Source organism: Pipistrellus kuhlii, unplaced genomic scaffold (genome assembly GCF_014108245.1).
Source record: "Pipistrellus kuhlii isolate mPipKuh1 unplaced genomic scaffold, mPipKuh1.p scaffold_m20_p_2, whole genome shotgun sequence".
Classification (NCBI taxonomy): domain Eukaryota; kingdom Metazoa; phylum Chordata; class Mammalia; order Chiroptera; family Vespertilionidae; genus Pipistrellus; species Pipistrellus kuhlii.
In genome coordinates, this window is record NW_023425515.1 from 100,115,451 (window position 1) to 100,130,802 (window position 15,352).

The window sequence follows — 15,352 nt, forward strand, 5'->3', positions numbered from 1 at the left end:
ATTAACTATTTTTTATCGATAGTTCATTTCACAGTTAAAGCTGCTTAACAAGCAATTAATCCAGAAAAGTCATACTTCTGTACTAAGAATTAAATTAAAAGCTATCAAGGCTGCATTGCAGGATTTCCAAAAGCCTCTTAATATTTTTTTAAATGGGGTGGGGGGAGATAGTGGAGCAATATCCTGTAAGAAAATTACATCAAGCCTTAATTACTTTAAATTTTTTCACTTGTAATGCTGATGGCAAGACACATACAGTGTCAGAATAAGCCAAAGGAAAATACTTTGGGCAAAATGAAAAAATCCAGAGTCTAGTTTATAGAAGGATTCCTTTATTAACCTTTGGTTGAGAACATGCTTATAGATTTCCAGAAAACTCCTCCAAACCCATGTGGATTCCTGCAACAATGGATCTGAGAGAAGAACTGACCAGACTACTCCAGCCCCATATAGCAGTGGTCCCAACCAACATGAGACAGAGGAAAACCAGTCCAGAGATGGGGGATCGTGAGAATGCCTTGCCATACTAGCAGTCATTAGTTGTGCATCCCTGCAGGTTGCCCAGGACCAAGCCAAAAAAGGTCAGACCTGCATTGTCATTGCTCACCATCCAGAATTATAGTATCATTGTTGTCATGTCACAGGGGACAGTGATTGAGAAGGGAGCCCATAAAAAACTGTTAGACAGTGATTGGAAAGGGGACTCAAAGAACTGTTGGCTCAAAAAGAAACTTATTACAGATGGATTCATTTGATGCCTGTCAGCAATTTAAAAGGACAGGAAAAAACTCAATCCTTCTTATTGAATATAAAAATATTAAAAGGACCCGAGCTCTGTAAATGGCATACATTCTTGCTAAATTAATTAAATCAAAAAGGGGGATATGTTGGAAGCTAAGTACAGTAGTTAGCATAATAAATGCAAGAAGTTTGTCAGAAAGCTGATGAACAGCTTCAGCAGGGCTGAAGATCTGCATATTATTACCTGCTGCCAAACAGCTGAGGGTAATTCCCCTAACCCAGTGGTTGGCAAACTGTGACTTGTGAGCCATATGTGGCTCTTTGGCCCCTTGAGTGTGGCTCTTCTACAAAATACCACGTGCGGGTGCACACATACAATGTGATTGAAACTTCGTGGCCCATGAGCAGAAGTTGGGTTTCGGCCTGAGCGAGTCTATTTTGAAGAAGTGATGTTAGAAGAAGTGGAGGAGTCAATCATATGTGGCTAGTGAGCTGTGGTTTGCCAACCACTGCCCTACTCTTTTTTGTTTTCCAAACCTTACCTTTGATATGTAATATCTGCTTTGCTAAAGGGAAAAACATGTTAATAAAAAGCCATGGATCTGGAGATTTGGGGAACTTAGTCACTAGAGTTAAATTTCCATCTGGCTCCCACAAAATGCCTTCCAAATCTATACTTCTTATCTAGTCTCTATTCATTTATGTGCAGCCCATCTCCAAATTCCTAAACCCTTGCTGCAAAAATACTGCGGCACCAGGACCCTTCAGTCTGCAAGTCGATGCTCTCTCCACTGAGCCAAACTGGCTAAGGCCCATTGCCCATTTTTAAATTCCTTGTGTTGAGTTGTATAGATTCTTTATATATTTTGGAGATTAACCCCTTATCTGATGAATCGTTGGCAAATATGCTCTCCCATACAATGGGCTCTCTCTTCATTTTGTTGATGGTTTCCTTTGTTGTGAAGAAACTTTTAGTCTGATGTCAACTCATTTGTTTGTTTATTTTTCCTGTGTTTCCCTTTCCGTTGGAGACATATTGAAGTGTCTTTATATTTTAGAAATACACGTTGAAATATTTATTGATGAAAAGATATGATATCCATCCTGGCTGGTTTGCTCAGTGGTTAGAGTGTCATCCCAAGGACTGGACGGTTGCAGGTTTGATTCTCAGTCAAGGGCACATACCTCAATTGCAGGTTTAATATCTGACCAGGGGAGGATGCATGAGAGAAGCAAGCAATCAATGTGTCTCTCACATCAATGTCTCTCTCACTTCTCTTCCTCCCCCTCTCTAAAAAAAATCAATGGAAAAATATCCTCAGGGGAGGATTAACATATAAACAAACAAATGAACAAATCCTATATAATAAAGAGGTAATATGGAAATTGACCATCACTCCAAAACACAGATGGCCACCCCCACGTGGTCAAAGATGGCCACCCAATATGGACACAAAATGGCCACCACAAGATGGTCTGCAGGGGAGGGCAGTTGGGGATACCAGGCCTGTAGGGGAGGGCATTTGGGGGTGACCAGGCCTGCAGGAGAGAGCAGTTTATGAATGACCAGGCCTGCAGGGGAGGGCAGTTAGGGGCAATCAGGACGTCAAAGGAGGCCAATTAGGAGCAACCAGGTCGGCAGGGGAGCAGTTAGGCATCAATCAGGCTGGCAGGGGTGTAGTAGGGAGTGATAAGGCTGGCAGGCAGAAGTAATTCAGGGTAATCAGGCAGACAGGTGAGCCTTTCGGAGTCAGCAGTCCTGGATTGTGAGGGGGATGTCCGACTGCTCATTCAGGCCCAATCTCATCAGGATCGGGCCTAAACAAGCAGTTGGACATCACTCAAGGGGTCCCAAATTGGAGAAGATGCAGGCTGGGCTGAGAGACATACCTCCCCCTGCCAGGGCACAAATTTTGTGCACCAGGCCTCTAGTAAATAAATAAAATAAAAGACATAATGTCTAGGATTTGCTTCAAAATAATATGGGAAAGGAAAGAAATAGGCAGATGATAAAAGTGACAAAATATTGACCATGAGCTAATAGTTATGGAACTTTGGGGATGGACACAGGATAGATAGTTCAGTATACTCTGTTCACTTATGAATATATTTGACATTTTACATGCTTTTCTAAGTTGCTAATATTTTGACTCGAACTAATTTTCTAATTTGTATCCTATATAATAATAGTGTAGTATGCAAATTGTCCCCTCAACTGGAAGTTCTTCTGGGAGTTCTACCAGGGAGTGGGGCCAGCCGGGGGAAAGGAGGGAGGCTCCAGCTGGTACCACCAGCATCTAGGTGCCCTATCAGTGCACAAGTTGTGTGCACTGGGCTTCTAGTAGTTTATAATACTAAGTTTCTTAGATGTTTCATTATAATAATGTGAAATATAATTAAGTGATGACTTAAGTTGCCTTTAAAACTAAATATTGTGGATATTATACTTTAAATACTTACTAGATTTTCATATCAACTATAGTCTGACATGATTTTAATGTTTAGATAGAACCATCTCTAATATTTAAAACTTTTGCTAAAAGAATGGGCTTCCTAGGAATTGTGTTAGATAGATCAGGGTCTGTATCAGCCCTTCCTATATCATAAATACTGGAACTGTCAACCTTTATTTTGTGTATTTACAAATATAAGTTGGAAAAAATTGATAATCAGTTAATTGATCAGTGATCTCAAAATGGCTTGTTGCTACCTTTCCTAGTGTACAGTGATAGTCACAAAAAGACGCTGTGAGTTCCAGTTGTGTTGCACCAGGGAAAGTAAAGTAGAATTGATTCCACACATACTCAAGATTGGAATTCTGCAATTCTCTTTCTTTATGACAATCAGATGACTTAGAATGGAGATTTGGATCATAAAAGAGTTCTGAAGATTAAGCTTTAATGTAGGGCTGAGGACTCCACATGGAATGTTGCCTATTGGGAATTGTATTCTAAATTTGACTATACTCACTCATCAAATTCTGGGACTCGGGGTGAGAAAAATGGGGAGTTATCATTGGGTACAGATTTCACTATGGGGTGATGAAAAATTCTAGATATGGTTAGTGTTTTGTTTTGTTTTGTTTTTTAATATATTTTATTCATTTTTTACAGAGAGGAAGAGAGAGGATTAGAGAGTTAGAAACATCGATGAGAGAGAAACATTGATCAGATGCCTCTTACACACCTCCTACTGGGGATATGCCCGCAACCAAGGTACATTCCCTTGACCTGAATCGAACCTGGGACCCTTCAGTCCGCAGGCTGACGCTCTATCCAAACCAGCTTCAGCTAGATATGGTTAGTGTTGATGATTGCATAGCATGGGAACATATTTAATGTCACTGAATTTTACATTTAAAATGCTTAAAATGGTAAAATTTATCTTAAGCTTATTTAGACAAAATTTTAAAAATTAAAAACTACTCACATTAAATCCTGAAAGATCAATGGCAATGGCAGGTCCATCATCCCTGTCACCTTTAGGTGCAATCTGATTAAGCAGATGAAAATAGGCTCTTGAATCCTTCAAGGAAAGAAATGAAATAGAATTTTTAAAATGAATAAAATCATTGTTGGTTTTAGGGGAAAAGTGCTCAAACTTAAGAAATAATCCTCATCTCAAAGAATGGAATAATAACTATTAACTTTACTTATTATTTTATGCATTCCTCAATCACTGCTATTTTGCATTCCAGAGCAACAATATTCACTACACTGGAATACCCTTCCCTACCTTTCTCATTTGTTTACACCACCAAGCATTAGCATCAGTTAAGATTAGGGTTAAGTATTACCTTTCAGAAGCCTTCCTAGATTCTGTTAGAATGTGACCACATTGTAATAAATTAATCAATTAAGTCATATCCAAAGATGGCTATCATAATTCTTCCCTGTGCATATATATATATATATAGCTCCTCCAATTAAAAGGCAGCCTATTCGCATTCCCCTTTTACTTAGTCTGTACTTGTGACCTGCTTTGACCAATAGAATGCAGTTAAAGTGGTGTGCTGGGGCCCCAAGCACAGCCTGAAGAGCTTTTGTGTGGGTCCTCTTGAACTCAGCTTCCACATCACAAGTCCAAAGACTGAAAAGCAATGATTCACTAGACATGTGATTGGTGCCCTTGCCACATTCTGGGCCAGCCCAACTCTCACTGAATAAAATTAGTGAATTATTAGACTAAATAAGTGAATTTGGCGATATAGCAGGATACAAAATTAATGCCAAGAAATATATGAAAAGACTATCATGAGGGGAGAAAAATGGTGGAAAAATAGACAGTTGTGTTTCAACGTACATGCCCTTGACTGGAATAGAACCCGGGACCCTTCAGTCCCCAAGCCGACGCTCTATCCATTGAGCCAAACCGGTCTCGGCTGACAGTTGTGTTTCAAGCCTTGTCCTAGAGCAGCTGAAGGTCACATAGGGAGTGTTTGTTGGCAAGATAAGGGACAGATAAACTCCAGTAGAAGGTGGGATTCCCCTGACTGGGAAGATGCTACAGCAGCTTGGTCCTCTCCTGGAGCTACAGGCTCAGACAGGGAAACCACGCCATCTTGAAGGGGAAGGTTGATCTTATTGAAAGCCTGAAAATTCACAACTGCAGCAACCACTGAAAAGCTGGGAGCCCCAGAACACCTATTCCCAATCATTGCAAACATGCAGATTTAAGGGAGCTCTTCACTCCACCGCAGAAGGTCAGATTTTGCTGGGGATAAGGTGAGGTAAAAAATAAAGGAATATGAGAAATTAAGACACCACCTGCTTAAAAATCAGGACTGGCTTACAACACTGAGGAGCAGTGGAATGCAGGGAACTGCAATATTGTCCTAACTGGGAAACAGGCATGCCAAACAAAACAATAGAGGAAGTGAATGACCTTCACTACTATACATTTTTAATTTTTATTTTAATTTTAAATTTTTTGCATCTTTTACTTAAGAAACTATTTTTTTCTTTTTTCATCACTTGATTTTACCTTTTTAATTTTTACATTTTTATTTTCAATCAGCATTATTGCTACTGCTATTTTACCTTTTTCTTTTTCTAAGTGCCATTTTATTTATTCTTTATTTTACTTTCAGATTAGTGTTCTACATTCTATTTTCATCTTTCCTTTAGCATCGTCTTACCCTATCTCAACTCTACCTTTATGTCATCACTCTCTTCCTAACCTTTCCCCTTTTTGGTGTCCTATTTATCTTAACTCTTTCCTTCTTTAGATTTTTCCTATTCTTTAATTTACTCCCTTCTAAAAATTCACCCTACTTATATACAATAATTTCCAATCCCCTGCTCCAAGTCCATACACACCTTTCTCTTCGTTGTCTTAACTATCCAAAAATTGTTTTTCTCTCAGTCCTTTTGTTGTTTGCTTTAATGTTGAATAAACCAAATTTTTATGCTTTATCATGAGATTGTTTTAATTATTCTTTTTGTTTGTTTGTTTTTATTTGTTCTTACTTCTATTTTCCCTTACCTTGCTTCATATTAGTTGATATTGTAGTTTATATTAATCTCCAGATACTTGTTGCTGGCATTTTCTGGGAATAGTTGTTGTTCTACTGGAGTTTTCTCCCTATATACATGGTTTGTTCCCCTTTACTTTCTTAGTCTCATTCTTTTCTCACTTACTTTTTTCCCCCTGTATCCCAATTTCATTTTAAAACTCCTCTTTTTTCTTTTATTTTCTGTCTTCCTTTTTAATCTTCTTTCTCTCCTATCCCTTATTTAACTTTCTCTGTTGGTCACCTTTATTGGATGTTATTAATATTGTGAATACATTTCTGTTAAGTACCTTGTGTATTGTACCTGGTTGTGTTGTATTTTGTGCCTTTAAATCAACAAAGAAGGAGAAGATCCAAGATGGCTGCTCGGGTAGACACCTAACCACAGCAGCACACAACAATTTCAATGGAATACAACTAAAATGTAGAGTGGACATCGCCCAGAGCTACAGGTAGTTGACTGACTGAAAATTCTACAACAAGAAGGAAAGAGAAAACCAGAAGGAAAATCAGAGGAGCTGAAAAAAAGCCCAAGGTACAGAGACATGCTGCGCGCCGCACGCAAAGAGGTCGCAGCCAGAGAGGAGGAGAGGGCAGGGTGCTGCCTGGCATTCCCTAGCAGGAAGAAAATAAACCCCCCAGCCTGGGCTGAACCCCCGAACCGGCAGTGCTGACCCCCAGTTATGAGCCAGACCCTGGGGACCCAGGCTCCAGCAGGGGAGATGGGGCTGTGAGGCGGAATCCCAAGCGAGCAGCGAAAAGCAGGGCCCCCGGAGTCGCGCGCACATTGTGCACAGAGGACTGAATATTGACTCTGATGCTGGATTACCCTAGCCGGAAGAAACAAAGCCTCCGGGGGCACTGAGCCTCAGTCCGGACTGCTCTGAACCCCAGTCCTGGACCAGACCCTGGGGACCCAGGCTCGGGCAGGGGGAGACGGGGCTGTGAGGCAGAATCTCAGGGGAGTGGCGAAAAGCAGAGCCCCCAGAGTCGCGCGCACTGCGCGCAGAGGACAGTCTGTTGACTCTGATCCTAGACTCCCCTAGCGGGAAGGAGAAAAAAAAGCTCCAGACTGGAGGAATGTGACAGGGAGCAGGAGCCCCTGCCGGACACCAGCCAGCCGGGCGCCGGCAGGGAGTCGGGCGATGGGGCCCCCAGGGGGGGGGGTGCCCCTGAGCCATCGACCTCTGAGCTCAGGCAATGGAGCCAAGGCCGGGGGCTGCTTCCTGGGTGGCGCCAACCCCGGCAACAGGCTGGAGCAGCGCGGGAGCCCGCGGAGAACAAAGGGGTGCCACAGGCCAACCTGCTGAGCTCCCAGGACAAGGAGGTCGAAACCAAAGTTCTCAATGTGAAGAAATCAAGTGAGAGCAAAAGATAGTAAAATTACTTAAGAAAGAATACAAAGAAGATCTTGAAAAATCAAAGACTAAGTCAGAACTCAACTCACCAGCCAACATTGCAACATAAATGAGTTTAAAAAAAAAAGACAGAATGTTGGAACAGCGGCGGCCAGGCCTAGAGTGCCCAGGCACAAAGCAATGGCAACCGGGCCCGGAGCAGCAACGGCCAGGCCCCAGAGCAGCAGCAGCCAGAACCAGAGCAACAACAGCCAGCACTGGAGCAGCCAGACCTGGGGCAATGGCAGCCAGGCCTGAGGCGGAGGCAGCCAAGCCCAGGGTGGCCAGTCCAGGAACACCCAGACCCGGAGAAGCCGGGCCCAGAGCAGCCAGGTTGGGAGCAGCCAGGTCCAGAACAGCAGTAGCCAAGCCTGGAGCATCCAGGCTGGGAGTGGCCAGACTCGGAGCGGCCGGGCCCGGGGCAGCTGGGCCCAGAGCAGCCGGGTCTGGTGTGGCCAGGCCCGGAGCAGCAGTTGCCAGGCTGGGAGCGGCCAGGCCTGGAGCAGCCGGGTCTGGTGCGACCAGGCCCAGAGCAGCAGCAGCCAGGCTGGGAGCGGCTAGGCCCAGTGCAGCAGCTGCCAGGCTGGGAGCGGCCAGGCCCGGAGCGGCCGGGCCAAGAGCAGCCAGACCCAGAGCAGCCGGGTCGGGTGCGGCCAGGCCCGGAGCAGCAGCAGCCAGGTCCAGAGCAATTAGGTGGGAGTGGCAGTGACCAGACACAGAGCAGCTGGTTGTGGAACGAACCAGAGCAACAGAGGCCAGGCCCAGAGCAGCCAGGCCCGGAACAGCTCGCTCCTTGCCTGCCCCTGCCCCACGGCTGCCTCTCAAACATGGCTGGAAACTTTTGTGGGAACTTGAGGGTCTGCTGAATCAAGTGATGAAGGCTTAGATCTGGATGTGTTGAGTTAGTATAGGGCTGGGATGTTGATCTGTGAGTGCCTTGGGTGGGGCCTGGATGAGGCTGGTTGACCTATTTGGAAATGTCTTTTGTGTGAAATGTATCATTGGGCATGTGGTGGTATTATTGATATGAGAAAATGCTAAGTAACTGATTTACTATCTGAAAAGGAATTTACTATCGGGGAAAGGGAGGGAGGAAGAGACTGAACATAAACTGCACCTATGGATGAGGACAATGGGGGATGGGGCGAGGCGGAGGGTGGGGTGGGAACCTGGTGGAGGGGGGAAGAAATGAGGAACCTTTGTAACAATATGAACAATAAAGATTGATTTTAATAAATAAATAAATAAATAAATCAACAAAGAAGAGAGAGAACTACATAAACAGACATCCTGAGAAGAGAGACCATGGGGAGACAAAGAAACAGCCACATATGAAAGAAAAGCAGGCATTACCAGAAAAGGAAGTAAACAAATTAGAGGCAAGCAACCTATCAAAGAAAGAATTCAGAGAAATGGTCACAAGGTGGCTGAAAAGAATGGAAGACAAACTTGACAATATGAGTAAGAACCAAGAAGAACTAAAGGAGAAACAAAGAGAAATGAAAAAATAACATCAATGCAGTAAAGAACCCAACAGAAAGCATCAAGAGTAGAGAGAGGAAGCAGAGGACTGCATAAGTGAGCTAGAAGACAAGATGGGAAAAAATACCCAAGTAGAGCAGCTTCTAGAAAAAAAATTTTAAAAGCAGGAGGAGAACCTAAGGGAACTTTGGGCCAACACAAAACAAAACAACTTCAACATCACAGGGGTTCCAGAAGGAAAGAAAACTGAGCAAGGGATAGAAAACCTGTTTGAAGAAATAATGACAGGAAACTTTCCTTCTATAGGCAAGAAAAAAACAAACACAAATCCAAGAAGTTCACAGAGTCCCAAGTAAAATAAACCCCAAAAGACAAATGCCAAGGCACATTACAATTAAATTGGCAAAGACCAACAACAAAGTAAGAATCTTAAAAGCAGCCAGAGAGAAACAGAAAGTTAGATACAAAGGAACAGAAAGTTAAATACAGAGGAACCCCCATCAGACTAGCAATTGATTTCTCAACAGAAGCTTATCAGGCCAGAAGGGAATGCAATGAAATATACAAAGTCATGCAAAGGAAGGGTCTGAGTCAAAAAATACTATACCCAGCAAGGCTATCAATCAAAATTGAAGATAAAATCAGGAGCTTCACAGACAAAAAAAAAAAAAAGACAAAGGCAATTTATCAACACCAAACCATCAATGCAAGAAAGGCTAAAGGGTCTGCTAGGAGAAGGAGGAGGAGTAGGAGGAGGAAGAGGAGGAGGAGGAGGAGAAGGAGGAGGAGGAGGAGGAGGGGAAGGAAGAGGATGAGGAGGAGGAGGGGGAAGAAGAAGAAGAAGAAGAAGAAGAAGAAGAAGAAGAAGAAGAAGAAGAAGAAGAAGAAGAAGAAGAAGGAGAAGCAGCAGCAGCAGCAGGAGCAGGAGCAGGAGAAGGAAGAGGAGGAGGAGGAGGAGGAAAAGAAAGAAGGATGAGAAAGAAGAAGGATGAGAAAGTAGAAGGAAGGAAGGAAGGAAGGAAGGAAGGAAGGAAGGAAGGAAGGAAGGAAGGAAGGAAGGAAGGAAGGAAAAGTGAAGAAGGAACACAGGGGTATAGAATAAAAATGGCGACAAATAAGTAACTATCAATAATAACTTTAAATGTAAATGGATTAAATGCTCCCAAACAAAAGACATAGGGTAACGTATTGGATAAGAAAACAAGACACATATCTGCTGTATACAGGTAACCCACCTAAGAAAAAAAGATGCACACAGACTGAGGGTGAAGGGATGGGAAAAGATTTTCCAGGTGAATGAACATTGAAAGAAAGTTGGGGTAGCAATACTTACAAATTAAATCTCAAAGTGAAGGACATACAAGAGATAATAAAGGCCATTCCATAATACTAAAGGGAGCAATTCAACAAGAAGATATAACTCTGGCCGAAGCTGGTTTGGCTCAGTGGTGGAGCGTCAGTCTGCGGACTGAAGGGGCCCAGGTTTGATCCTGGTCAAGGGCTTATACCTTGGTTGCATGCACATCCCCAGTAGGGGTGTGCAAGAGGCAGCTGGTCGATGTTTCTCTCTCATTGACGTTTCTGGCTCTCTATCTCTCTCCCTTTCTCTCTGTTAAAAATCAATAAAATATATTTTAAAAAAAGAAAGAAAAGAAAAGAAAGAAAGATCAGTAATAAATAAAATTAGTCTTAAAAAAAAAAAAGGAATATAACTCTGGTAAACAAATATGCACCCAATACAGGAGCACCCAAATACATTTTTTAAAGTTTCTGGAAGATTTAAAGGGAGAGACTAACAGTAATACAATCGTAGTTGGAGACTTTAATATCCCATTATCACCACTGGAAAAATTATCTGAACAAAAATTCAGCAAAGAAACATTAATCCTAAAAGACAACATTGCACCAGATAGAATTAACTGCAATCTTCAGAACATTTCACCCCAAAGTTATAGAAAATACATTCTTCTCAAGTGCACATGGGTCATTTTCAAAGATAGACCATATGTTGGTACATAGACAAAGTCTCTTCAAATTCAAAAATATAGAAATCATATCAAACATCTTCTCAGATAACAGTGGCATAAAACTGGAAATCAACTAAAATAAAAGCAATCCAAAGAAATCAAACATATGGAGATTAACAGCATGCTATTAAACAATGACTGGGTTATCAGAGAAATCAAGGAAAAAATAAAAAACATCATGGCAACAAATGACAATGAAAACACAGAAATCCAAAGTATATGGAATTCAGCATAAGCAGTCTTTTTTTTAATATATATTTTATTGATTTTTTACAGAGAGGAAGAGAGAGTGATAGAGAGTTAGAAACATAGATGAGAGAGAAACATTGATCAGCTGCCTCTTGCACACCCCATACTGGGGATGTGCCCGCAACCAAGGTACATGCCCTTGACTGGAATCGAACCCAGGACCTTTCAGTCCACAGAACAACGCTCTATCCACTGAGCCAAACCAATTTCGGCCCCGAAAGCAGTCTTGAAAGGGAAGTTCATAGCTCTACAAGTTTACTGCAAAATAAAAAAGAAGAAAGAAAAAAAAAAAACAATGGAAATAAATTGCCTAATCCTACAACTTAAAGAATTAAAAAAGTGAGCAACAAGAAAAGCCCAATGTAAGCAGAAGGAAGGAAATAATAAAGATCAGAGCAGAGATAAATGAGAGACCAAAGAAATAATACAAAGGATCAACTAAACCGAGAGCTGGTTTTTTCAAAGGATAGAGAACATTGATGAACCTCTAGTCAGGCTCACCAAGAAGTAAAGAGGGAGGACCCAAATAAACAAAATCAGAAATGAAAGAGGTGAAATAACAAAAGACCCTGCCGAAATACAAAGGGTTGTTAAAAAATACTATGAATAACTCTATTCCAACAAACTGGACAACCTGGAAGAAAGAGACAGGTTCCTAGAAAAATATAACCTTAAAAAAACTCAATCAGGAAGAATCAAAAATCTCAATAGGCCAGTGACTTCAGAAGAAATTGAAGCAGTCATCAAAAAGCTGCCAGCAGGAGAGGGACAAGATTGCAACCAAACAGACAGACTTGTTCTGACCCTGGTCCCAGAACAGATAAAAGCAGCATCTGAGTTGCTCAGGGAATGTTGATTGGCAGCTAAGGGGCAGCTGTACTCTCAAGGAAGGTAAGGAAGGGAAGGACAGGATTTCCTGACCAAGCGGCCAGCACTGCGGCGGCGGTAAACTCTCCCAGAGCTACAGGCTCGGAGGGAAGGCTGCGCCATCTTACCAGGAAAGGAGGATCTTCTCTGAGGCCTGGAAAACCCAAAGCAGAGGAGTCCATCAAGCAGCTGTGACGCCCCAATCGGCGCAAACACGTGGAGTCAAGGGAGTTCTTCAATCACCCACAGAAAGGTCAGAGTTTGCGGGGATAGCGTGAGGGCTCTGGGTCCCGCGGCGCCAGCAGCAACTAGCCGCGGAGCTCCAGCCCCACCTCCACTGTAGCCGGGGAGCACCCGAGCTGCCGCCCACGCTGAGCTGCGCCCAAAGAAGGCTGCAGCGAGAATCCTGCCTGGCAACACCCAGTGCTGGGTTTGGCGTAATCTTCCCAAGAAGCCGGACTTTTTTAAAATGCCAGTGGACATGGGAGGAATTGTTAAGAATCGAGGCTGTCCCGCCAAGGACGGAACATCTGGACACCTTGGCACCTGATCCCCTTCACCCCCTTGCTTCTGAATACAAGGGAAGGACTGCCCAGTTGGGCATATCCGGGGAAATTGCAGGGGGAAATTGCCTTCCTAGAAACAAGGGATCAGAGTCAGAAGAGATAGTCTGGGAGCTGGTAGGCACTCTGGCAGCTAGAGCCATAGAGAAAGAAGGCCAGAGCAACCAAAAAGGCTGGGAGGTCAAACCGGCAACACACCTAGGAGCTAAATTACAAACTGCCTTTTTCTTTTTCTTTTTTCCTTACTGGATTTTACCTTTTCAATTATTATATTTTTCAATCTCTATCATCACTATTACTACTGCTATTTTGCAATTTTTGTTTCTTTTCTTTTCTTTTTCTCTCCAGTACAATTTTATTTTTTCTTTATTTTACATTGGAAGTAACATTCATTCTATTTTAATCTCTACTATAGCATCATTCAACCCTGTCTCAACTCAACCTTTACACCAGGGGTCCTCAAACTTTTTAAAGTGGGGGCCAGGTCACGGTCCCTCAGAGAGCTGGAGGGCAGGACTATATGAACTACTAATTCCTACTGTAACACCTCGGCTGCGCTCACTGCCCAAAAAACCTGGCGGGCTGGATCAGACTCCTGTGGCCCGCGGGCCGTAGTTTGAAGACGCCTGCTTTACACCATCACTCTCGTACTAAACTTTACCCTTTTAGTTTCTTGTATATCCTATCCCTTTCTGGCTTTAGTTTTTCCTCTATTCTTTCTGTATACCCCCTGCTAAAGCTCTCACTATACTTATAGACCTAAGTTCCATCCCCTGATCCAAGTGTATAAATACCACTCTCTGCACTATATTAACTAGTTATAAAAAAAAAAAAAAAAAAAAAAAAAACTGTTCTCCTCTCTATCCTTTTCTCATTGTTTGTGTGAATGTTGATTATTGTGAATTTTTATGCTTTTTAGTGAAATTGTTATGCTTATTCTTGTGTTGTTATTGTTGCTTTGTATTTTTTTAAATCCTTTCTTTTTGTTTGTTTTTTACTTCTGTATATCATAGCCTTACTTAATGCTAGTGGATATTGTAGTTTGTATTAATCTCCAAGTATTGTTACTGGCATTGGCTGGGTTTAGTGGTTGTTCTATGGGAATTTTCTCCATATATATATATATATATATATATATATATATGTGTGTGTGTGTGTGTGTGTGTGTGTGTGTGTGTTTCCCATTTCTCTTTTAGTCTACTTCTTCTTTCTCTCTCTCTCTCTTTTCTTTTTTCCATGTTTTCCAACTTCATTTTGTCATTGCTTTTTTTTTTCTATCTCTTTATCCCTCTTTTTTTATTAACTATTTTTATAATTTTTCTTTATTTTATTTTTACTTTTCTTCCTTCTCTCCTATCCCCTAATTTGCCTTTCTCTAGTGGTCATCTTTATTAGAGGTTATTAATATTGTAAATACATTCCTGTTAAGTGCCTCTTGTGTTGTACCTGGTGGTGTTGTATTTTGTACCTTTAAACCAACTCAGGAAAAGGAACACCACATAACCAGACATCCTGAAAAGAGAGAACATGGGGAGACAAAGAAATAGCCCGCACATGAAAGAAAAGCAGGCATCAACAGAAAAGGAAGTAAACAAGTCAGAGGCAAGCAGCCTACCAGAGCAAGAATTCAGAATAATGATCATAGGATGGCTAAAAAGAATGGAGGAGAAATTTGACAATAACCAGGAAGAAATGAGGAAGAAACATGAGGAATTGAAGAAGAACCTAGAGGAATTGAAGTAGAACCAAGAGGAATTGAAGAAGAACCAAGAATAAATGAAAAATGACATCGCTACCATGAAGAACTCAATAGAAAGCATCAAAAGTAGACTACATGAAGCAGAGGACAGCATCAGTGAGCTAGAAGACAAGATGGAAAAAAATACCCAATTAGAACAGCTTCTAAAGAAAAGATTAAAAAGCAGGAGGAGAGCCTATGGGAGATTTGGGACAAAAAAAACAAAACAATATCAGAATAATAGGGGTTCCAGAAAGAAAGGAAACTGAGGTAGACATGGAAAAAGTATTTCAAGAAATAATGACAGAAAACTTTCCTGAGATAGAGAAGAAAAAACCCACACAAATCCAAGATGCTCTCAGAGTCCCAAGCAAAATGAAACCCAGAAGACAGACGCCAAGGCACATTATAATTAAATTGGCAAACAACAAAGACAAAGTAAGAATCTTAAAAGCAGCCAGAGAGAGACAGAAAGTTACATACAAAGGAACCCCCACCAGACTAGCAACTGATTTCTCAACAAAAACTTATCAGGCCAGAAGGGAATGGGATGAAATGTACAAAGTCATGCAAAGGACGGGTGTGAATCTAAGAATACTGTACCCAGCAAGGCTATCAATCAAAATTGAAGGGGAAATCAGGAGCTTCACAGACAAAAAAAGACTGAAGGAATTTATTTCCACCAAACCAGCAATGCAAGAAATGCTATAGGAAGTGAAGAAGGAACACAGGTATAGAATAAAAATGGCGTCAAATGAGTACCTATCAATAATAAC

At 41.9% G+C, this 15,352-nt stretch overlaps 1 protein-coding gene across 4 annotated transcripts in view; it reads right to left on the bottom strand.

Moving 5' to 3' along the window:
* The window catches only part of PLS1 (plastin 1), a 226,645-nt gene that overhangs the window by 71,406 nt on the left and 139,887 nt on the right, over positions 1 to 15,352 (bottom strand). For all 4 annotated transcript variants that reach the window (XM_045584122.1, XM_045584123.1, XM_036444194.2 and 1 more), the window contains one exon: positions 4,171 to 4,266. In XM_045584122.1, the coding sequence (XP_045440078.1) occupies positions 4,171 to 4,266 (96 nt within the window). The remainder of the gene's footprint in view (positions 1 to 4,170; positions 4,267 to 15,352) is intronic.